The following is a 24228-nucleotide window of genomic DNA, read 5'->3' on the forward strand; positions in this document are numbered from 1 at the left end:
ATATTTTGTGCTAAAAGAGGAATTCAATAAACATCTTAACGAGACCTGTGCTGCAGACTCCTCTCGAGCACCCTCACCCACAGCTGCTTGCATCAGACATTTTGCTGACTGTCTTCAAGTTTACAGGGATTACTTGACTGTCTTCAAGTTTCGACTTTGGCTGAGCACAAGGAGGAGCACAAAGCACGCCTTTGCAAGGTCTGTTAGTTGGGAATTCTTTCCCAGCTCCTTCAAACTGGAAGGTGTAGGCTGCAGGAATCGTCTCTCCCACCCTTAGTTTGTAGTTGGCCAGCTAATCTAAGGGATCCCTCTCTAGTCAAGGGACAGAGGTAGGTATTTGCAGAGGGTGGCAAACTGTTTTCAGTAACTCCACCTTAGGCTGGAATCAATCACCTTATGTAGGGAGCTCTCTTTAATGATATAAACAGCCTTAGATGACAAGTTCGGGATAGACAGCCGACCTGTGCATTGATAAAACTTTCAGGTAACTTGAATGAAAACTTCAGGGCTTTTGGTGATGAGAAACCATTTATTTTGGAAAAACATCAAGTCAAATATTTTTGTTTTGCTGTTCCTTGGGGCCAAGGTGATGTTTTAGCAGGTAAGCCTGATAATGCTGTCTACTTCCAACGCTGAAGAGGAATAGAGCAAAGGTAGATCTAAAGACCAGTCCAGGTGGTGATGCACCCAGAAGCTGGAACAAATTTATGGCACTCTGAAGACTGTACTCTGCTCATGCCCATGAAAACTCCATGTGTTACCTATCATGGCCAGAAGTAGGGCTGCAAAGCCTGTCCTCCTCTTCCCCTACATCCTCATAACCATTCAGGTGTTCTAAAACTGTGTTTTGGGGAGGGTAGGAACATACATAAAAGCAGAACAGTTTCTGTTGGTGGCTTATACAAGTTGCCATTGGCTGCTCAGGTGTCACAGTACTTCCTTAGAGCTTTAGGGCACTTCAAGAGCCTTGGAGGAGTAAGACTTGGCCACAGAGATGGAAGTAAAGTCAGAGATCTATATATTCTTAAGATATTCTGCATTACTCACAGAACAATGACACAAGGATGTATCAATGCAATCTGCCCTTCATGTTAACCTCTCCTCACAAACATTGTGGTGCTCAGTCCCCTGTCACAATGCTTGGCTCAGTTGGCAGAAGGCACCCTCCCAGCTGAGGGACTGGTTATTTGGGGTTCTCTTTTTTGCACATCACTACAGTGCAGGAGCAGGCCCTATTTAATGCACATTATCCAGGCCCTTATTGAACTATAGAATTCTGCTTTTCTCTCATGATCATGTCTCTAATTTTATCAGGCTAACCTCTGAGTCCTTCACAGATATTACTGTATTTGCCTTCTCAGCACATTTATGCGGTGAAGCAATACAATTATGTCCATTTTGCCAGCATACATTAGTTTGTGGAACCTGGTTTGGAAGCTGTTTTTCTCCAAAGCAAAATGCTGTGCTGGAGCAGGGTTCTCATCTGTTGCGGCTGCTGGTTCTTGATCTTCACATTGATTCTTGGAACATGAGGATCACCACAGCAGAGGCTATCTATGAAGATCTTAGTGTAAGTAGAAAGGGAAGGTGCTTAATTTGTGTGCTAGAATTAGTTACTCTGGGGTGGGTAGGATAAAATCACCTCTAAGTGTCTCACTGTTTTGATGGAACTTGTGCCTGTCCTGTGATAAGCCAGCAGATTCCAGTATTATTTGTGGCACAGGACTTGGCATCTCTGAAATGCAAGTCTTGCCTGATTTTGCTTCTCAGGTATCTGCAGGACTGCTCAGTGAAACAGAACCTGAAAGACACAAATGGCTCTTCAGACTTCTCAGAGACTGGCCTCACACTCCTGTGTGCCTGTCTAGGAGACCCTGTTGTATTTCTGAGAAAACTCCCCATGGAGAGGCCAGCAGCTTGAAGCCAGCTTGGTAGCCACACAACAACAACAACTTATACACATAATGAATCTGATGTCCGTCATCTTTGACATGTTTTATTTATGGGTGGAGACACCACTTCCTTTGTAACTTCTATAGAGAAAACAGAAGAATACACAGGGCTTCAGGTAAGTCATCAAATCTTTTTTCCACAGTCCACAGCAAACTAACCACACACGGTCTGTAGTACCATAGACTTCAAATTCTTCTCCATCCTCAGCAAAAAAGGATGACTGTGGTATTTTCTATACTGTGGTAGATTGCATCCTCTTTATCTCCTTTTTTTATATATATATATATATATATTTTTAAGGCAGTACTAATTGCTGTCTCATAGTGGGAATGGGAAAACTAACTTACAACTTTGTCCCAAGGGAGATATTTCATACCTGCTGTCGGTTGAATGGTTCTAGGTAGGCTGTTTGTGCCACTGTGCAAAACAGTCTCAGCAAGAGTGATGGGAAGCCAAGTCCATCTGTATTTGTAAAGCTCTCAGATCACATTGCAGGAGTTGTTTTACATTTAGCACATGTTAACTAGTTTGTCATTCTTCTTGGAAAGATTGTGTAAGTGTTAAGATGAAAGCAAACCACAAGTAAGTGATGAAAATAACTTCAACAAAAAAGCTGTGTAAGTAAGATAATTTAAAGGAAAACTGATACTTCTGCCTCAGTTGTACTGAAGTATGCTGAGATAAACGCCCACATAAAGACCTACATGAATCCTAGGGGAAAAAAAAGTATTTTCATTGCCTAAAGTGCACTTGGGTTCACCTGAAATCTCAAAACATAACTATCACTGGCGTGTTTGGGGAGTTAATCTTGTACACTAGTGCTCCATTTTATAAGACTTCATCAAGTGACACTGTATTTTCAATACCATTGGATATTGGAGAAATCCACTGTCTATTACTGTTTTTCACACTGTTCAGGGACCATTTCTTGTCTCCTAGTTGTTCAAATGTTAAATGCATTAAACATCAAATGCTTACAAGCGCTCACCACTGGCACTCCCAACTTCCCTCCCTCCACACATCTCACTAAAAAGACTCTCAGGGAAGTCTAAGCCCCCCCAGCTTGTGTTTTTTTAATCTGAAACCAGGGAGTCTCTCCTGAGGTATAACCTAACATTTTCTCTGCCTGAGAAAGAAGCTTAAAAAAATTAAGGCCAAAGGTTCTGGACATGAGCCACAACCTGGGGAATCTGTGTCAGAACACTGTGACAAGTGAAAACAGTTTGTCAGCTAGCTTGAGAATCAGTGTGAAGGAAGAGAGCAGGTTGAGTCACTAGAGGGAGAGACTAGACTGGCCAGCTGACACTGCAGTGCCCTGGGATGGATGAGAGAGGACACCTGATTATCTTCTTCAGGCCAAGAGAAGGAAAGGAACTGCTGACAGAGAAAGAGAGAGAGCAAGCAGCTGGGCACAGGAGTCATCTAAGGGCCACCGGAGGGGTGAGCAGACCTCTGAGAGTTTTGGGTTCCTAAAGAAAGTTATAGTTAGGCACGCTTCGGAACTTAGCGGCATTATGAGGTCATTTCAGCAGAAATTGCAAACCACAGAAAGTTTTGTATCTCACTTCTGGTTTAATTTATTAATGCATTTGGGGTTTGCACTGGATAATGTATTTTGGTTATAACATATTTTTAATTAAGAAGAGCAAAACCCACACAAGGTATGAGGCAGAAGGTGGTGTGAGGTGTATTTCTGTAGCCAAGATTCTAGTGTAAAGACTACAAATAGTTACAGTCTGTGGCCACAAATGAGCAATGTCATTGATTTTGGCTATTCCAGCTATCCTACTTTATAACTGGAAACTAAATAAGAGAAGGAGGTAATACATAATCCTTACCTGGATCTTTTTAACTCTGATGTCAAGCCCCGGAAATATTGGGAATTTCCCAATGAGCGCTGTATCCTGCCACACTGAATTCAGTGGTGGATCTAAAACATGTGGCAGGTTTCTCATAACCCTAGTGTGGGGGGTGGGCAAAATGGAGGACATCTGAAATTCAGTCTCACACCTTCTTAAGTTTGGGCTATCCCATGGTAAGTCAAGAGAACTGAGGAACACTGTGAACGCTCTGAACTTGGCAATCATAGGCTGGAGAAAAGCCAGAAGGAATCACAAATAGCACCACAATACACATCATTATTTTGCTTTTCTAACTGTCAGTGCTCCTTTGCAGTGCTTTGCACAGTATAAGTATGCTTCACTTACTTTAAAGGTCTGGGAGGTGTTTTGGAGGAGGTGCACATTTGGCCAAGAGGCCTTGGAGTAGAGTAAGGTCAGACCTGGGTAAGGTTACAGTGCCACAGGCATCATGCTACAAAAGGACAGAGAAACATGAGACAGAAAAGTCAGTGAAATATGTTAGATGAAAATCAATAGCCAGAAAGTTCAAGCCCTTCAGGACACACAGAGTTCAGAACCAGGTAGGGAAGTGTTACTAAATGTGAAAAGTGGTATTCAGTAGTTTAACTGGCAATCTGGTATCAACGGTTTCAGCACAGCTTGGTCTCTGGAGAACCAATAATTGCTTTAGATGTGCAACATCTCGTTAGAATATCTGCTCTACAAACAGCAATGATTTCCTTATTCCATCCTCTTCTGAACAGTGATCACATTTCCACTAATTTAGTGGAATGAGACTGAGCTATATATTTTGACATATATATTCACAGTATCACACCAAGCCCCAGGAAACCCAGGTGACATTAAACCCGACTGTTACTTGGTGCTTTTGCAGTGGTATGTGCAGCTGACAACACCTCAGCACAGGAAAACTAACTGATCGGGTTATGAGTTGGTTGCAAAATTTCTTTTACCAATTTTACTGTGTGTTAGAACCTTGAAACTGAGGAAATAGTGCAACTGCTGCCTGCTTTATTCCAAGATTATTACGCCTGCAGAGAAAAGTTGATTGTTGTTGACAAGTTTCTGCCTAAAAATTTATATATATAATTGAAGAAATGGCACTACCAGCTCATTATTATTATTATTATCCTGTGAATGTAATGCTCTTTTCTAGAACTCTTTCAGTGCACATAAGTGCAAAAATTTTTTAACATTGTTTAGTGTCTCCATAGATTCTTTCCATCACATATAAGAAGAGTAGCGTAATGTCTTGTGGTCCAAACCATTACAAATTAAAGTTCATGTTTAGAGAAGAGGCACAATGCTTCTGGGTGCTCTGCTATGTAGAGGTGCTTTGGGGTGATGCTGGGTGTACTTGTGTCTCTGGTCTTTGTTTTGGTAGTTTTTACAACAAAAGGGGCAAAATACCTACATGTATTATTCCTTTTCACGGACACATTTTACAGAGGAGGAGCCTGCTGTAGGGACAAGTGTCCTCAGAATCTGCAGTCTGGGCTGTGAGAGATTGGCTGTGCTTGGGCAGATATCTACACTCCTGAATTCTTAAACACCACTTAAACACACTAAAATACAGCAGTGAAAGATGTTGCGGGGAGAACTCTTCAGTGAACCCAGCAAAGAACATTTTTTGCTCTTTGGTTAAGGCTTCACATATAATTTGGGCTAAATTCTGCTACTGCATTTACACACACAGAGCATTATTTTAGTAGAAGGTGCACCAAAAAAAAAAAAAAAAAAAAAGAAACCAGAGTTTGACACTTGTCTTGTAACCTGGAGAGAATCTTACTGCTCATTAGGGAAGTGCCAGTGGGTGAGGGCTGGTCACACAATATTTTCATTATCCCTTCTTTTCAAAACATCAGTTAAAGCAATATAAGCTCTGTTTCCTGTCCCTTCCTAATCTGAAAAATCAACAGGAGAAATGATGGTTAGTGTCACTGAATATTTTAAACAGAAATACTTTCATCCAAACTCCGAAATCTGGCCACAGAGAGAAGATAACCTGACCTGAGATGCTGGCCCATGTTTCTTTTCAATCATTAAAGTCCCTATGCAGTCCAAAAAACCCACAGAAATGCAGAGAGAGCTTTGTTTCTAAATAGAAGTTTTCTGAGAAGTAAAACAATATAATAATTGAGTTGCCGGGCATTTCTTATCCATTGGGGAATAAAGCCTAGAAATGTTACTTATGCTATCTATAATAAAATAAAGAAGTATTTTCTTTACCATATAGTAAATAGCAAGAATATTTTGGCACCAAGTTTATTTTTTTTCTTTTTTAATTTTTAGGAAGGATAAAAAGATGAAATTATATTTTCAGAAGGAAAGGTAAAATTAGGAAAATATTTAAAATTTTAATACCTTAAAAAAGAAAATCTTTGACAATATCCAGGGTGTGTTTTCCCTGATTTCAGGTGTTCTCTTGAGTAACTTTTAAAAATGTGTTTGCAGTAATTCTACCTCAATATAAATGTTATTTTTTTCCCTGTGAATTTTTACTGGGATTTGGAGAACAAAGCTTCCTCAGCAAAAAAAATGGAGATGAGACTATTTTGCTGAAGAACTTCAGGATGCCTCTCAATTCCATCATATGCATTTATGTGATACCCACTCAAAAATTTTCAAACTCAAAGTTTCCTTATTCTAATCGAGGCTTGTGAGTCATCAGGCAGACTATCAAGAACCAAGACAAAAAAAGGTGTAGCTAATGTTTATTCAAAGAAAGCATTTTTTAAATGGCAGAAAATGAAGACATTTGGAAAAAGAGAAGGAGCCTGCTTTGCTATAGGGGGTTTTATGATGGTTATATTTAGCAGCGAGTGCTGGAGGCACAGAGTTGGAGCTCCCACAGCTCCAGAGGTGATGCAGAGCCCCCACTTGCTCTGAGGACAATGTTTTCAAGTGTAGGAGCTTCCATGAGTGACCAGTATAGGGGCCATCTGGAGCCATTGCTGTGGTATTTTTGGAGGCATCACTACCAAAGGCTGCTCTGGGTGACAGCAGTTCCAAGGATTCCAGGGCTATGCCCCTGGGACCATCCCACACAAGCAGGGTGTTGAGCTGTGGAGCTTTATAGTCTGGGAGCTGAGGCAAAGGGGAAACTGTGACAGTGTCTGAGGTGATTCCCTCTTTGCAATATGAGGCAATCCCATGCCTGTCCACTTCCCACTTTCCAGAGGTGTGTCACACACTTGTCCAAGGGATATAGGGATTCAGCTTCCACGAGGCACAGCACACTTGGGGGTGAGGCAGAAGCGACGCTTTGATCAGAGGAGAAAATAGATACTAGAGGAAGCAGTCTGCTTGCTGAAGTGTACTAAAGGAGCTCTAAAACTTAATTAAAATTATTCTGTGGCAATGTATGGTCACCATTTCACAAATGCAGTGGCTCTCTTGGGAAATCGATGTCACGAGTTCTTACGTGGCAGGTCACAGCGTATCCCAACAGGAGGCACAGGCATACTGCACCTCCCAGGGGATGCTGCACACATGGTACAACCTCCAGGGCTGCAGCAGACCTTCGGCCAGCCCCTCACACCAGCAGAAGGTGGCTCAGGTGTGCTCACAGGACCCCTGCACCGTCAGACCAGCCAGAGTGCTGAGTGGGTGCTGAAAATGACTGTCCAGCCCCGGCACCTCCGGCAGGGCTGGAGAGGACATGACCACAGGACTGAAGGAGTCCTTTGAGATGGGCCTTGAATGTCACGCCAGCGAAGGCGTAGATGATGGGGTTCAGGCAGCAGTGGATGAAGGAGATGGTTTCTGTCAGCTGCAGGGCCAGTGCTATCTGGGAGCTCGCTTTGCAGTCATTGATGATGTGCAGGCTCTGCAGAGAGTCCAGGAACAGCGCAATGTTGAAAGGAGTCCAGAAAAGGAAGAAGACGATGACGATGATGAAGATCATCTTGATCGCCTTGACCTTGTTCCTGTTTTTGCATTTTTGCAGGTTTTTTAGTATCTGAGTGTAGCAGCAAATGAGGATGCTAAAGGGAATCAAGAGGCCCAAGATATTGGTTGCAAACTGAGAAGTAACCTTCCAGGTATTGTCACCTGAGGGGTACATGGGGACACACTGCAAAGCCTGCTCGATCTCCAGCTCCTGGCTGAACATGATGTTGGGTACAGAAGCCAAGCCAGCCACCAGCCACAGGATCAAGCTGATAATTCCACCACAAGTGGCTGTCCGTATCCTCATGGCATAGACAGCATGGACAATTGCTATGTACCTGTCTACACTCATGAGGGTTATAGAGAAAATACTGCTATAAAAACCTGTGTAGTAAATGCCAGCCATTATCTTACACATGACGTTGCCGAAAACCCACTGGTCTGAAGCGTAGTGGGCTTGGAAAGGGAGAGGCAAAACAAAGAGGAGATCAGAGGCAGCGAGGTTCAGCAGGCAGATGTCAGTCATTGTTGTCAGCCTTTTCCTGGTCAAGAGAACCCAGAGGACCAAGGAGTTTCCCAGGAGGCAGAAGACAAACACAAGGCAGTAAAGAATTGGCAGAAAGAGGGATTTAAACCTGCGAAAGTTGTTTCCTTCGTTACACGGATCAGTGTTTTCATCGTATCCATAGTCATATTCTGTTGTGCCAACGAATTGGCTGGTGGGATTCATCTCAGGTACCTGTGCAGGAAAGAGAAAGGGTTAGAAATATCTGGCTGTCCTGGCACAGCACTCCCACCATGGTTTCTGCTTCTGTGTGGGCTGTGTTGAGCCTGTGGGTCAGCCTCCAGGCAGAGGGGGACTACAAAATGCAGTTTTGGTCTCACTGGCTGGATGAGAACAGCTGTACCACCCACAGGGCTACCCTGCAGCCTGCTGATTTCTCCTACACATGTGTGAGCTCTGGGATGCTCTCTGTTTTTCCTGAAACTGCTTTAGTGCCAGTGGACCAGCCCCTCACCATTACAATGACAGGGAAAAAATTCAGGTCCGTGAGTAGTCATGATGATAACAAAATCCCCAAATCCTGCATATGATCTAAGGATCTCAATTTTCTTGTGCTTCCTGAGGCAGGGAAACTTTTTTCTTGTAGCATAAAGACCCTCATAAAAGTGTTTTGCCTGATGAAGCTGTCACCAAGCAGCATAACCTCATTTTTAGCAGAGTTGATCAGGGCTAGGTACTGGCACACGCAAGCTACTTTTCCATGGGTGAGTCCAGGATTGCATGCAGCTCCGCAGCAACAAGGAGTTCACAGGGCTGCACAGCAACACTTGCAGTGCCAAGCTCTGAGCTGCCACCAACCTCCAGGGCAGCTGGTGGGCGGCTTGGCTGTACCTTTTGCCACAAAACAGCAGCTCAGTGCTCCTGCCTGTTCTGTCCAACTTCAGTTTTTTAGCATAGAGAAAACCAAAACATTAGCAGGAGTGGCTCCTCTCTCTCATATCTGAAGAATTGCTATGAAGGCAGCCTCAAAATAGTAAAATAATTTGACATGCTCTCCAAGAGTGAGTCAGTGCTTTAGCCAACTTTTTTATTGTTTCAGATGTCAGTTCATGACCCCTATAAAAGCGGATCGGGTTTCCAGACTTGAGTGTTCACGTTTTAAGAAGTGATGATTCTTTCAAAAGAGTTTGGTTTTTCACTGCTAAGACATTTGAAAGCTTAGGCTGTGCTGCGCCTCTGCTGCACCTGCTTACAGGCTGACCACATCTTGAAAGAGCTTCAAAGACACAGAGTTTCCTGGAAGGAAGAATAATTTGTAATAATCACTGCTGTTAAAATGAATCAATAACATGAATGGAGGGGATAATTCTATAGAAGTAGATTATGTGCTCTCCTGAATTAAAGACTGCTGCCTGGAGATACAAAATGAGAGAGAACAATGAAAACTTTTTGTACTGATAGGAAGGAATCACAATTCACCCCTTCTTGCCTGGCTGTGCCACCTGTGAGGGGAACAGAACGATCTGTACATACAGCCCAGAGGAGTGCCAGTGTCCATCCTCTGCTCCAGGTATGGATGCTGCTCATGCCTCACTGACCAGCCTCAGCTTTCCTTGGGGCACCAGAACGGTTTCAATTGGTAAGTGCAATGCAGAGAAAACTGTTACAAGTGCAGCATTCAACCCCACAGAATTCCTTGTTCAGAAATAACAAATAATGAGAGAAAAGCCGTGCTGCAACTGCAATTACACATCGACAGTGTAATTGTCTACTATATTGAGCTCTTAGCTGTAGCTAAGACATCTGCATTACTAATTTTAACTTTGTATAAGGCATAAATCTTCAAATCTTCAAATATTTAGTTGGTGAGTGACTAGATAATGTGACTCTTCTTGCAGCAACAGATAAAGGTAGAAAATATTTCCTGCTAATGCTTTTGATGTGTGAAACTGCATCATGACTTAGTGATGCAGCACTGGCTCTCGCTTCTTAATTGTCTGTCAAGGACCTCTTAAAAGCAGTGCATAGATTCAACTACCAAACCTAAAAAGTAGTCAAAAAATAATGAATACTTTGTTATAGATATATTGATCTATAAACATGTAGATAGATATGTAGAGATACATAAATCAAGATGTGTAGCTAAAAACCATCTACTTCCAGCCTAATTCAAGTGTTTTTCCTGGGCTGAACAGAGACCGGAGATACTCTACTTCAGACTACCCTTACACCAGTAATGCCTTCAACAGCTCCCAACCAGGCCACGGCATTTTCCATTTTCCCCCCTTTCCACATCACTCAGCAGAACAGTCCGACTGAAAAAGCAGTTTTATGGAAAGTATCAAGGGAGAGGTGGCTGCTGCAGGTCCCCTGGTTGCCACGGTCAGCCCAGTAACAGCGCATTGAATATAGATGAACTTTACCTCTGACAGTAGGAAGCCTCTACTCTCTCAGATGGCCCTGGCCCCCTTCTCCTTGTGCCCTTCTGCTTGGGCTCAGGGGTGTCCAGGAGGTTTAATTCGCTTTCACTTCACTCGTGCAGAGGGCTGAGATTTTGTGATACGCAGCTGTCAAATGGGCAGCTGCCAGACACAGGATAGGCTTGGGGACAAATAGAAAATTTTGTATCTGTGGTAAACAGGAAAAGAGTGAGGGGGGTATCAAGCACCTTCTGCGAAACAAAGATCAAATATCTCTCTTTTTTAACACAGTAATGGGTAACACTCCTTTGAACGTGTTTTCTAAAACGCCTTTCTTCACAGCTTCACCTCATTTAAGTGAAAAATTTAAAAGTTCCTATGTCTCCATCACCTAATAAATTTGCAGCTTTTTGCAGAAGCTGATACATAATTTCCAGTTTTAGTTAGAATTATTTTAGTTTTTCATTTTCTTCAGCTAGTAACAACTTGTATCCTGCAGTCTGTTTATATCCCTCCCCATTAAAAACTCATCAGCATTTTGAGCAAAAGAAGAACTCAAAACTACTGATACCACTTAGCCATATTTTTTTCATCAGTCCTTATTTAGTGGGAGTAATTAATTTTCTTTGCTTGGGTTTTTTCAAGTTTATTTTAGTAACTTGAGGATAGAAAAGGACAAAATATTGAAGCAAAGACAGGTTTGATATTTTGTATTTTATTCAGTTGCTTTAAATTGCTTATGTTTAGTGGAACACTAAAATTGTACATTGTGGTGCTTTATAAGTCAGACAAATGATACACTTTTTATCTATTCATCTCAACAGGCACAATTTTCCTGACTTTTAAGAACACAGGGAATAGCAGAGGTTCACTCAAGAGGTCCCAAACGAGTATGTGGCAGATCCAAAACAGGGTTTTTACCTAAGTTATTTGGATGTTCTTTGATTGCAGTTCCAGCCCAAAGTACCTTTACAGGTCACTGATTGTTGTTGCATAAGTGAGTAGTGAAAGAGTCTCAAAGAGAAGAAAAGCTAAATACTGCAGGGGAAAAGAAAAAGAAAAGTGAGAAAACAGGCTGGAGGAAAAAAGGAGTAATGTCATGAAGGACCTGGCACTAGCTGGGAGCACAGTCAGAAAAAACCTGTCCTGTAATGAGGTATTCAAAATATTAACAGTGACCAGGGCATCATCCTGCCTCCAAGTACCTAACTGGTCTTATTACACAAGAGAGACAAGCTCCTCCTATTCTGTTTATATTTTTTCCAGAATTAATTTTTGAAAATTGTTGCAAGAGAGCTTTACTTTATTGTATTCTCTAGATATTAATCATATGATTAATAATATGTCAGTAGTATGTCCTGGTGTTACAGACACACGGTATGACATAATGTAGCTTTATTTGAATTAGGTTTATTTATATTTGTTTAGAAATCAATAAGGTCAGCTTTCATTATTTCTTAGGAACAAAACATTAATAAATTAAAGAGGTCTCCTCTTCCATCCTATGCTTTTTTGCATTAGTTTGATTGATAAGTTGTTAACACATATAAAAAAACCACAATAGTTTGACATGAAACCAATAAAGGCATAAAACATTTCTGCATTTTAAAACATTAGTACATATTCTAAAATCAAAAAAAAATCTTGTATTTTTTCTTGAGTTATTTTCTGCTGATCATAAATTATGATCTTGCAAAAATATTTCAATTCATTCAAAATGCATATTTTTAATTGGGAAATCTCCTAGCTGTGTACTTTTACCAGCCACAATTCTGCACAGTCAGGAAAAGGGAGGCACGAAACTGGGAGAGGCAGTAGGGAAATGCTCCGTGAGTTGGAGAAAATTGGAGCAAGTGAGAAGATGCAGATGACCTAAAAGGTGAGGAAAAGAGCTTGAATTCAAGAGAGCAAAAGCTAAAGGAGAAGTGAGCAGGGCTGGTGACTGATATGGCTGGAGGATGGCTGGGCTGGTTGCTGTGCTTTGGGCACACCAAGGCACATGGATAGCAGTTTGGTAATAAGGAGAGGGAGGAAAAAATTGTGGTGGTGCCAGTGTTTTGGAGAAAACGGTAGAATTATGGAGTCTGATGCAACATTTCCAAGAGTAGCTCTGCTGTGTTTTGGGAAGTGACATACAGGTGTGAGTCCCTGGCCCTGCCTGGCTTTCAGGAAGGTTTATGTGACGGCAACTGCTTCTGTGGTGGCTGGTGTTCCTGAAATACAGCCAGAACCTGAGCTCTTCTCAGCAAAGACAGAGAATTCATGAAAGGAGGAAGAGGATGTCATCAGTCAAAAGCAGTGAAAGGAATGGAGTAGAGATGAGTTTAGGAAAGGTGCTGGTTCTGACCGGCAGGTGTGAGGGTGGGTGTGAGGTAAAACCTACAGAGGTGAGCTTGAGAACAGAAGAGACGATAATTATGATGTTGGCTGAAATGGACATAATTACAATGATGAAAACTAATAGGAGATGCCTATGTTGGGGGACAGGAAAAACCCACAGATAGATTTTATTCTTCTTCCCATGCTGAGCCCTACTGGCTCTCCTACAGGCAATCCAAGAGGGACATGGGCACACAGAGCCTTGCTGGGCGGAAGGGCAGTAGAGATAAATAACCACCAGCGTGTTCACAGACATGGGGTGCTGCAAGATGCAGGTGTGCTGAACTTTCCTTGAAAGCTCAGAGGAAAATAGCTGGTGGAGGGAGGAGGAGAGGTACACATTTCCAATTTCCTTCATATCACCTGTGAGCCAGGCTGTAATGACTTGTATCCTTCCCAACACTTTTTCAGTCTGCAAGTAGCAAACACCAAGCCCTGAGTTACACAGGGGCTACAGTCAAACTTGAATTTTCTACCAAGCCAACACACAGCCCCTTGCAGTTCACGTGAGGAAGATAACAAAGAAAATGTGGTAAACCAGCAAGAGTGGTAAGATAGGAGCACAGACGTTAAAGGCCATCTGCACTTGAAAGTGCTAAAATCTGGCGGAAAGAGGTGCAGAGAGGCTGCAAGGTGGCAGGACAAGCAATGCAAGGGCTCAGTGTGGTAAAGCAAGATCATGGAAAGGATGTAGTTGATACATACAGATAACCTAGTGAAGACATGGCCAGGGGAAAAGAGGATTTTCTCACCTAAAAAGAGTACAGCCATATGACAGCAATTTTTACCCCCCTGGGCTCAAATGAGTTTGCTGCTGGGGCACTGGGGCTGTGTACCAGGCTTGCTGTAGGAGGAGAGACAGGCAGCTAGTCTGACAGAAATATGGTCCTTGGTTAAATGTCTAAAGGGAATGCATGACCCGGGAGCTCTCATATTCAGGGATAGGACAGCAGGCACCAGGCAATCCTCTCCAGGGCCTCAGGATGTTCCCGAGGTGCTGGATGGGAGCTGAGGAGCAAGTTCTCAAATCTGCTTGTTAAAAACCTAGACAAAATCCACCTAGAGCTTCCTTCTCCAGGAGCCCTGACTGCTGTCCTGCAGTGTCCCTCCAGCTCAATTTTAGCCGGTCCCTAATACCAGGGCTAGTAATACTCTCTATACTCCTATGGGATTTCCTGTGGGAGAGAAATACCTTACAGCAAAACAGAGACAACTTTTTGTGGGTGTTCCAGCCTAGGGTGCTTCAGCCTAGGGCCATTTTGGGTCCATGCACCCACTCAGTACTGTGAGTACCAGAGGGAAGAGCCATATGGCATCACCACTTTGTGAAAAGGCTGGTGCAGGCAGTCCCCGTTCAAGTTTAAAAACATAGCAAAAATATTGCTGTGTGAGGAGCTTTCTGTTTTGTCTGCTCATGTTTTGGCAGTGGCTGACAGGGTCAGCCTGCAGCAGCCACCACAGCCCCAGAGAGATGGCAGGGCTGGGGAGTGTCCAGTGTCTGTGCACCACACTGCTCACTCTTCCCTTGCAGCTGCCACCACAGCCATTCCTTTATTTGCACTCGAAGTGCAGTTTCTGCTGTTTTATCTTCTGTTAGAAAAGCTGCTTCAATGTGGGAAAAACTCCAGTGCAAGCCTTCATATAGCTGAAGACACTGGCAGCCCAAAAGTGATCAGCACATCAAAGTAATGCAGCCTTCCACTCCTCCAAACTACTCAGAGCCCCAAGGTCAGGGAAGTGACGCTTCACTGCAGCCCTCTGTTACATGGAAAGACTGTGGCAAATGCTGCAACAAAAGGAATCTTGCTGTGAGACAAACAGCATGGCCACATTTCCATCTCCTACAGCCAGAAATGTTCACTGGCAGTGGAGACATCCCATGCACACCAGCTCAGCCTCTGGCATCAGTCCCAGAGGGTTTCCTTATCCTGTGCCATCCCTGCAGTTCCTCAGCCTGGGGGTGATGGTCAGCTGAGCTGCTGCAAAACCCCTATGCCTGCTCTTGTAAGAATTTCTTCTTCCTGCAGACGGTCTAGATGAATTGAGTTTGAGCACAGAAAGGAAACTGTAGTTGCCACAGAAGACACCGCCAGCAAGAGCTTGCTTTGGCCTCAGGAGCGTGGGCTATAAGCCCTGCTATCACTCTTGTTGTTCACCAAGGTGGATGGGAGGCACCTTTCTGGTAGCAGCCATTAGGAAAATATGGCAAAAAAAGCAGAGTGGGAGAGCCTACCTGGTAGGGTATTTTCCAAGAAAAGGCTAAGTATTTCCTGGATCCACATGCTGTCATAGCACCCATCTAGAAAGTGGAGGACACGTTTACCTCAATGTGATGCTCAGCTTCCACCTGTCTCAGAGCTGCGGTGAGCAGCCAAGTCAGGTGCTGTCATCCAAGAAGATCACTTTCCTCTGCCTTTGCTCAACAGCAAAATAAAGAAGTTTCTTAGTCAAAAGGAGGCCTTTCCCTTTCAGATCCACTCTCAACTTACATCTCAGAAGTCTTGCTGTGTCATATTGGAAGAGGGAAGAGATTACTTAGTTCAGCAGAGGAAAACAAACAGGATTAACTGCAATAGGGGTTTATGGGATGTTCAGAGATGCTAGGTTGTTCAGCTGAAATGCCTTGTAAAATACCAGCAGTCATCACTGTTAGTGAGAAAAACAATGAGGACAGCTCAGTTTTGCAGGAGACGGCAGCAGAGGTGGGTCAGGGTGAGTGTGCTCTCTGCAGCGTGGGAGCAGCTTGGCAAGTAGTGTTTTGATGACTGTCCCACCCCGGATTCCTCTTCCTGGCCATCTCTCTGTCCCAATAAACTTCTCCTAAGTGTCTCTGCTGCCAGCAACTGCCCTTCCCCAGCTGCAGCACCCTCAGTGAGTGCACCTTGCACCCCTCTTCCTTAGGGCAGCAGGGGTGGGCAAGGGGGACATTGAGCTTGGGATGTCCAGGGCTGGCACTCACCTGTGAGGTACAAGAGGAAATGCCACACAGGAGCTATCTTTTGAGGAATCCTTGCCTGCTTTAGTTATTTTCAGAATGTTTGGGTCTGTCAGCATCAGCTATCAACACACCATCTCAGCAGGACTGCATTATCTTGATGAAAATTCATTTCGTCAGACCATTGCCAGTGTAGAGGTAAAAATCTGTCATATGGCAGAATGGTTCACTTCCTTTTCTTGAGGAGAATAACATATTTGTATGCCCATGTACAAAGGGAGGTGAGACTTTGTGACCAGGTAAGATTCTGAGTGAGGGTTTTTTTGACATGAAAAAAGTGTATGTTTGTTGACTAAAATATCTCTGAAAGTGCCAAGTTGTTTCGGGGAATGACTTTTCCCCTCCAAATCAAGAGAAAAAGGAAGAACAATTGCAATACTTTATTCTGAGAAGACCCAGACAGAACACTGCCATTTTTCATTTTCAAAAGTGTCGTTTTCAAATGTAGCATTTTGTTTTATCAATAACCTCTTCTTCGAACCCTTCTTTCTCAAAAACTTCAAAGCTTAAAAAACTTTCCAGTTGAACTAAGATGTGTCTGTTCTGCTGATAGCAGGCAGAAATTTTTATTTTTCTTCTCAGCTTGATCAGCAAAAAAAATTGACACCCTCTACTAAAATGTGGAGTTGTATTACCATAACAAAGTGCTTGTGTATGCAGACATGTACAAATGTGCACCAGAAAACCCTACTGGGGACATTGTTCTGGCTCTCCCTCCTGCAGCAGATGCTCAGTGCAATAAAAAAGGCTGCGAGCCAGAGAATCCTCCAAAAACTAATGCTGAGTTTGTGTAGGAGAAGCAGCTGGAGGTGTTTGGTGAGACCTGGACCAGCCCACTCTGCTCCACACTCTGCTTTTGGCTGCCAGCACCGAAGCCACAGGATTATGGCTGACAGCTGCAGCCTTGCACAATCGTTTGGTTTCACCCAAGCAGAAATCAGTGCATTGCAAAACTCCCAGCACAGTAACTCATTCATAGCAGTGTCAGCAGTGAGTGGAATTTTCTCACCCGAGCGTTACGACAGGGTAATTGTGGGACACAAAGGAGTAAACAAATACATCTCTTGCATATGGAGTCTTTGAGAACAAAAATCTTCTCCACCTGTCCCTTACTTGATGCTTTTTTTCTCACCCTGGAGCACTTTAGGTTTTTAAACCTTTGCTGTCCCAAATCTTTGGTTCACCAGTGCACAGGCACCTCTGAGATTTGCATCTGACAGTGCTTTGGCTGAGGGTGCAGAGCAGAGAAGGCTGCAAGCAAGAATCAATTACAACAGAGAAATCACAGAAGACAGGGCTGCACGGGACACTGGGCAATCATGGAGTCTGTCCCCTGTCTTGAAGGCAGGGGCAGTGTCCCACTGTCCCACTGTTACTCTTCCTATGCAGTTGTTCCGCCTGCTCCTACAGTCCCTGCTTTCCTCCAGCTTCTCCTGATGAACCATCCTAGTGCTTCTCCAGATTCACTCCTGGTAAATTTGTCTTCATCCGGAACTGTCCTGGTATGATTTGAGCCTGTTATTTACCTTAGCCATGGAGGAACAATTACTTCTAGCTATTTTAAAATATTACAAGACAATGTTTTTCCTTCACTCTAAACAGCTCGCAATTCATGTTTTTTACCTCTGAAGTCATGTTTTCTAAATTGTTAATTGTAGTTTCTGTTCTTCTTTGGTCACCGTCCAATTTTTCTTAGTCTTTTTTTTGCATTGCAGTGCCCCAAACTGGCAAAGCAGACTGGAAGAGTCGTCTGGAGTAGCTGTTTTCTTCTGCAGTCAGGTTGCACAGATGATTCACAGTTCTTTCTTGCTGGATTTCAGCACCCAGATGCTTTCCCCAGAAGTGCTGCCTTCCCCAGAAATGCTGCCCTCCCCAGAAGTGCTGCTTTCCCCAGAAGTGCTGCCTTCCCCATGCTGTGTCTGCGGCCTCAGCTGACCCTGCCCATGGGGAGAAGTGGTCATTTGTCTTTAATGCACTGCAGCCCATTGCGGCCAGGCTTTTCCATCTGTCAAGGGCAATTTAAGCAGTCATCCTGTCCCCCAGTACATTTGTACTCCTTCCCAATATGATGGCATGTGTAAAAGTAGCAAAATTGTGCACCAGAGCTTCATCCAGAGCAGCAAAATGCAGCAAATGCTGGTTTTTGCAAGGTCAGGGTGCAGTTCTGGGTGCAGGATCCTTCTGGGCAGCTCTCCTGTCCAGTGGCAACCACTCAGGAGTTTGTCTGAGCACTTGTGCACCCACATAAAGGCTGTTTGAGGTGCTCAGAAAGCTTGCTAGCTCTGAGGCGTGGGATACCACTGCTTTGCCAGGTGGCATGAGCCTGTAACTGAGGCTGATTTGACATAGCTACCTCTTGGCAAATCTATCAACCCCTATTCTTTTTATTTTCCTGCAGCCTGCTTATTCCTTCTAGTGCTTTCCAGCAACTCTAATTGCACCGACTGGCACATAATTCCTTCTCTGCCACAAGCTGATGGATTATCAGGGGTCCCTGTGCTGACTGGCTGCCCAGAGCTCACCACCACACCTTGCCACTGGCTCAGAGCAAAGGTGGCCACGAGCCACCACCACCGCTGCTGGGTGGCCCTGCGCCAGTAGCACCCAGCTGCAGCTGCCCCACCCTGCCCAGCGCAGCCAGGGCACAGCTCTGGTTCCAGCACTGAGCCAGGCTGTGCCACTTCTGCTTCTCAAGTGGCCTCAGACCATGCCAGCCCAGTGGCTGTGAGGAGCCAGGAGGCCTCAGGGTGGAAAACTCCCCATGTGGGTACCAGGGCCCGTGTCTGTCTCCATTTATGCTGCAGGAGCCTCCTCTGGAAGAAACTCCTGATGCTGATCAGATTTTTAAAGGAAAAAGGTAAACCCCATGGAATCATGCTCCTAAAACGGGGAAGTCTGTGTGGTTTAAAACTGGGTTGATGACTCAGGAGCCCTGGATTCAAAACTGCCACTGGCAGGCTGCTCTCAGCATGAAAGCATCATGCACTGAAATCTGGGCATCTGGCATTTCCCGTCTTGACCGCGGTGGCTAAAATCTCAAATCTGTGTGGCATTGTCTTGTCTCCTTCAGGCCTCTGCCCTGGCCAGGGGCACAAAAAGAGGTTTTGTTGGGGTAACACACACGTAAGCTGCTGCAGCATGAGCAGAGGTGTGAGGAGAGCTTGGCAACGCCACTGATAAATCTTTATCTGAGTCACTGGTAAACAGGAAGCTGATGAACAGCTTTACTATTTTTCTTAGTTTTTTAGGTTCTTTTGGTCTGATTTTCATAGCTATTCTTTTTCACTTGCTTCATCTCAGGAAACACATTTTTTTCTGCCAACTCTCGCAGGAAATGTGCAAGATACCAAGTACTGGAAACCTCAAGGTTCGTTCAGCCCTCTCTACAAGAGGTGATGAGTCAAAGGGCCTGGCAATGAGGGCATCAGAATGTCTTTGGCAAAAGCTGGAAGTGTAAGGGTCAAGCTCACAGCGATGAACATAGTAAGGCTAAAAGAGTTTGACAATGCAGAATGCAGACACTGACACACTTTCGTGCTGTGTTCAACCTGTGGGGGCTTTTCACCACTGTCAGAGAACTTCAAACCTTTCTGGTCAAGACATCCAGGGGCAGGGGTCTCTAGCAAGGTGTGGCACCAGGCTCTTGGGAACTCATTTTCCACACCAAAGACCCACCTTGCTGTCCACACCAAGCACGTCCACCATCCACACCACTGCAAGCAGGCAAAACAAGCACAGCTACTGTGCTGGATTTGTGAGCCAGAGCGTGGTGGGGGAGAGGGATGGTCCTTGCTCTCAGTGCCCAGACACACCACGAGCAAGCAGGGCAGACTGTTCAACTGTGCATCAGCTACCCCTGTTTTGTCTTAAGCTGAAGGCAGCAGTGCAGGTACAAAACCTGCAGAGATCAGTGCTCACCATGTTTAAACTCTCTCCTGATCCTGCAGGGTGCTGCTCGAGAGACCAAGCAAATAATGAAGTACCTGCTGCTTACAGGGAGCCATGCAAGGCTTGACAGCAGCAGCCTGGGGCTGCAAATGTGGCTTTGGCTGACCATGCACTGACAGAGAGGAGTTTGCTTTCTGCATTCACCTTCTTACCCTCTTCTCACCACAGCAGTGAGAAAGATCCCTTAAGCTAGACAGAGTAAAACAGATTCTCACCACCTACACCATCCTCCTTTCCTGTGGGTTGGGGTGGGACATGCATAGCCCAATGAAGATAATAGATACAGCCTAAAATGTTCAAAAAATAACAAATCCAGCAAGAAGCTGGGTTGAATAAGAGAAGAACGAGTCACTTTCCGGTATGCAGATGTGTGGGTCAGGTTTCCTTCTTGATATCAAACTGCAGCTTTATTTTTTTTCTGGTGTGGGTTTCAAATGAGTGGGATAAAGCAAAAGAACTTTTCCGCTGCATAGTTAAAAATCTCATTTTTCCTTTTACAAAAGACATTTTGGGGTTTTTTTGCTGACTCTTCTGATAAGCTCAAATAATTCCAAGGACCAATAATTCAAGACGTTCTACGTTGTAAGTTGGTAGGCAGAAGAGTAAAAGGTCAAAAGTTTCATTAACCTTTTGAGGGTCTTTCTGAGGAGGACCTAACTCATGACCAGACCTAATTCATAGACAAGAAAAATGGTAATGTGTCCATATTTCTTGGACAGAGCAAAGAAATCTCAAAGTCAAGAGCTGAGTCACAGTGCTTTAGGCACTCTTAGAAGAAAAAGAAGGCTCTTGGTTTAATCTCAAATGATGCTCAAAACAAAAGAAATAGTGACTTGGATGTTTAAGTTTCCTTAACACAAAATTCTGTCTGCTTGCTTTACCTTTATTCTATAAAATATGTGCAAAGTGAGTGATTCCAAACTTGGAAAACTCTTCATAGTGTCAGCTTTCTTTAAAGAAGAGCCCAGCATGAAGGTGGGGGCAGTCAGAACTGGGAAACCTTTGTACCTCACTTTGTCAATCATAGTTGCCATAAGCTGGGATAAAGTAAGCTTGTCTTTTTCACTATTTAGGACTTTTATCAGCAAAATGGGTCTGAAGATGGAACAAACCAGCTCTTGTTTGTTCCCGCTGTGGCTCACTTCAGCTTGGAAAATTTAAAGCAAATTTAAAACAGAAGTTTTCAAGTTCTTCTCTGTAACATAATAAAATAGATCCTCAGTCCAAGGCTACAAAGTGAGATCACATTAAAAAAAAATGCACAACATTTTGGGGTTTTCTTTGCTCTTTGAGATGTGAATTGGTGTTGTGATAAGACATCAATCAGCAGCTGACCACATAAACCAAGGGAGGTTAACACAATGTACATCCCAATAAGGCATGCTATTCAAGAGTATGAGTGTGCTCCCATCATGAGTTCATTTATGCTCTTGCTGTTCAGTTGGTATAAAACACACCTCTTTGCACAAAAGAAGTGACTGCACAGGAAAATTAAACATTGATCTCCAGACTCTCTAAAAGCCTGTGACAAAAGAGCATCATTAAATCACCAGGATTGTTAAAATTCAGCCCTGGGAGTATCTGCAAGTCTGACATCCAGTCTTGCTTTTAACACAAAGTTGGTTTTTAGTTAACCTTATGTCTAGAATCCTAAGTCTGTCTTAAGGTGCTGGTGGCTAACAAGATCACACAAATGGCTTTCAGGTCTTACACAACCCTATCAGAAATAGCATTCAGCACCCTCCATCTTGCTGATCCCAAGGGTGTTTGGTGATCCTCCAAGAAACTTTTCGGGAAAAACATTCACACAATCAATACAAAAATAATGGAGGAACCTCGAAAGGATTTGGGATTCAGAGAGGTTGGTCTAGCGAAACAGGTGTAACTCCAGTTAGCACAGCTCCAGCTTCAGCATGGCTGTGCTGTCCTGAAGCATTCCAAGGGGCACAGCAGGGAGCTCTGCCTGCTCTGTCTGAAAATCAATCTTACTCAAAAAGCAAGGGCATCCAATCTTCCAGGAAACAAAAAGTTTTCAGCAGCATCAGCAAAGTGACTGGCTCCCTGTGCGGTGCAGGGCTGAGCCACAGGCTCTGGGGAAGAAGCAGCTGGGCAGGCAGCTGCTTCCTACTGCTGCCCTGACATCCCACTGTGGCTCCTTCGTGGCCACTGAGTGCACATTGCACTGCAAAGAGAAGGCTTACCTGAGCTGTCACAACAGAGGGCAGGGAATTGCTTCATGCAGACAGAAAATCCTGCCCGCCATAAAAAGCAGCCAACTCTGCAGGCAGTGAGGGACACACAGATGTTACACTTCACTTGAAATGTTTTCAGAGAACTACACAGGAGAGAAAGGATCACACACTTTGGCCATCACCAAAGTGTGAACACACTGCACCTGAGCTGAAAACATCCCCAGCATGCTTGTGGTTTCACATCCTGGCACAGGCACTCTAGGGACTGGATTACCAAAGGGGAGAAGGTGCTGCAGAGCTGCATCAGGTTATCCAGAGCCATGGGTGCAAAAATACAGTGATCAGCCAGGGAAGAAGAAGTGACCAACTTTGAACATAGCCTCTTCCAAGGCAGTGCAAAAGCAGCTGCAGGAGCAGCAATTAGGCATCCCAGAGTCAAAACAAAACAACAGAGGAGCATCAGAAAGAAAACAACAGGCTGTCCTAAAGATAAAATGCCACCCCTGGTCAGCTGCCTCGTAGCAAAGTGCCAGGGTTTGGGAAAGTTTTCCTCAGTGCAGGTAGGTGAAGCAAATTGCCATGCCTTTGATCATTACCTACCTCTCAGCTTGCTTCAGTGCCTTCCTCCTCCTCCTCCTCCTCCTCGGCTGTGCTCCTGCAGGACCCGTGCAGCAGCCCGTGAGGGAGCAGCTTTCAGTGCTGTGGTGTTGCTGCTCAGCAGTTGCTGGCTCCTGAGGCTGTAGGGATGCCCAGATGGAGCTGGAAGCTGGCATGGGGACAGCACTGGCTGCCTTTGGGCATTGAGGTTCCCCCCCTAAGCAAATAGTCAGACATAGTCCAGTTTTCTGGAAAGAGTGTTTCTGTATGTTTCAATCTACGTGAGCTGCTGTCTCCCTGACTGCTGCAGCTGTTACCCAGCTTCTCTGTCTCTAATTGTGAATGTGGTCCTAGAGTGCCTGCAGATTTCACGGTGCACGATTAAAACGGGCAAAATGCTCCATGTTGGAGCAATGCCGGAGTAGGAAACACAGTGTGAGCTCCTCAGTTCAGACAGCTACATGTTGGGGGTTTTTACACTTGCACAGCCTCTTTCCCTGTGTCCCATCTATTCTGAGTAGTCCTTTCATCTCTGCTGGACCCCACCACAGGACATCAGGGGCAGCCTGGAGCACAGGATGGCAAGGGCTGTACAGGCACTCAGGGAAGAGCCAAAGGAGGAATACAGACAGCTGTGTTCTGGGGCTCACCAGCCTATGGCAAAATGCAGCCTGGTGGGGCCTCTGCTGCCCACAGCCCTCCAGCAAGGGACGTCTCCACAACACAGGACGACAATCCATTGAGTGCAGTCATTCCCGTGCCAACCCCTCACTCCTGCATTCAGCTGCTTGTCTGCCTTCCCTATCATGGATTCAGCAATGGAGCACAAGCCTGTGGCATGCTGAGAGGAGATCCAGGGAGGCCACAGGCAGCCAGGGAGAGAGCAGAATGGTAACTGCAGTACTGAGAAGGAAATGGAATGCAGGCAATGAGGATGAACATCTTGCCAAATTTCTTTTTTTGTGCCCTCAGGTACCCCAGTGTCTCTTCCTCTTCTGATGCACCACACTGACCCAAGGAATCAAGCTCTGCTGCCTCCATTGCCAGCTGGGTGTGGAGCTGTCCTTCTGCAACTAGCTAACCCTTAACTTTACCTACTGCAAGCAGAGAGCAGGATCTGGGCCCCCAGCATGTGATTGGTTCCCCTTTGTGCAAAGCCAGTCTGGCTGTGTGCCCCGGCTTCCACTTTTGGCATGGCAGCTGTGCAGCTGTCTGCCTCTGCAGAGCTGCGGGCAGGACTCGCACAAGCCTTCTGCTCTGCTACCAGCTCTTGTCAGTTCCTCCTCACACGCCCTCCAGAAAACAGGATAAAATCACCAAAACACAAATCTGTGTGGGCCAAGTACTGTGAAGATCAGACCTGCTCATCAAAGGACAGGGAACCTGAGCCAGGTCACGGTAACCAAGGGTGCAGACGATCCTGTGAGCAGCCAAACTCCCCCCATCCACCTTAGCCCAACTCCTTTCTTTGTCTTCCCACCTTGTA

The 24228-nt window shown here is 44.7% G+C and overlaps 1 protein-coding gene and 1 long non-coding RNA gene across 4 annotated transcripts; one reads left to right on the forward strand and one right to left on the reverse strand.

Moving 5' to 3' along the window:
* The first annotated feature begins 3321 nt into the window (after nucleotides 1–3321).
* Nucleotides 3322–23341, forward strand: LOC119698019. 2 transcript variants are annotated; one of them, XR_005256034.1, is made up of 5 exons: nucleotides 3322–3393; nucleotides 7765–7858; nucleotides 9673–9850; nucleotides 17721–17784; nucleotides 18404–23341. It is a non-coding gene; the product is annotated as an uncharacterized LOC119698019 (long non-coding RNA). The 2 variants fall into 2 exon arrangements; XR_005256035.1 differs by having other exon boundaries at nucleotides 9673–9781.
* On the reverse strand, nucleotides 5570–22787 carry LOC119698018 (C-C chemokine receptor type 8-like). Of its 2 annotated transcripts, none has more exons than XM_038129466.1 (2): nucleotides 22746–22787; nucleotides 5570–8445 (listed from the first exon to the last, which is right to left on the reverse strand). In XM_038129466.1, the coding sequence occupies exon 2, from the start codon at nucleotides 8434–8436 to the stop codon at nucleotides 7381–7383; it is 1056 nt and encodes a 351-aa protein (XP_037985394.1). In that variant the 5' UTR covers nucleotides 8437–8445; nucleotides 22746–22787; the 3' UTR covers nucleotides 5570–7380. The 2 variants fall into 2 exon arrangements, with proteins under 2 accessions (XP_037985394.1, XP_037985393.1); XM_038129465.1 differs by lacking the exon at nucleotides 22746–22787 and adding an exon at nucleotides 10635–11974.
* Nucleotides 23342–24228: the final 887 nt, after the last annotated feature.

This window comes from Motacilla alba, chromosome 2 (assembly GCF_015832195.1).
Source record: "Motacilla alba alba isolate MOTALB_02 chromosome 2, Motacilla_alba_V1.0_pri, whole genome shotgun sequence".
Classification (NCBI taxonomy): domain Eukaryota; kingdom Metazoa; phylum Chordata; class Aves; order Passeriformes; family Motacillidae; genus Motacilla; species Motacilla alba.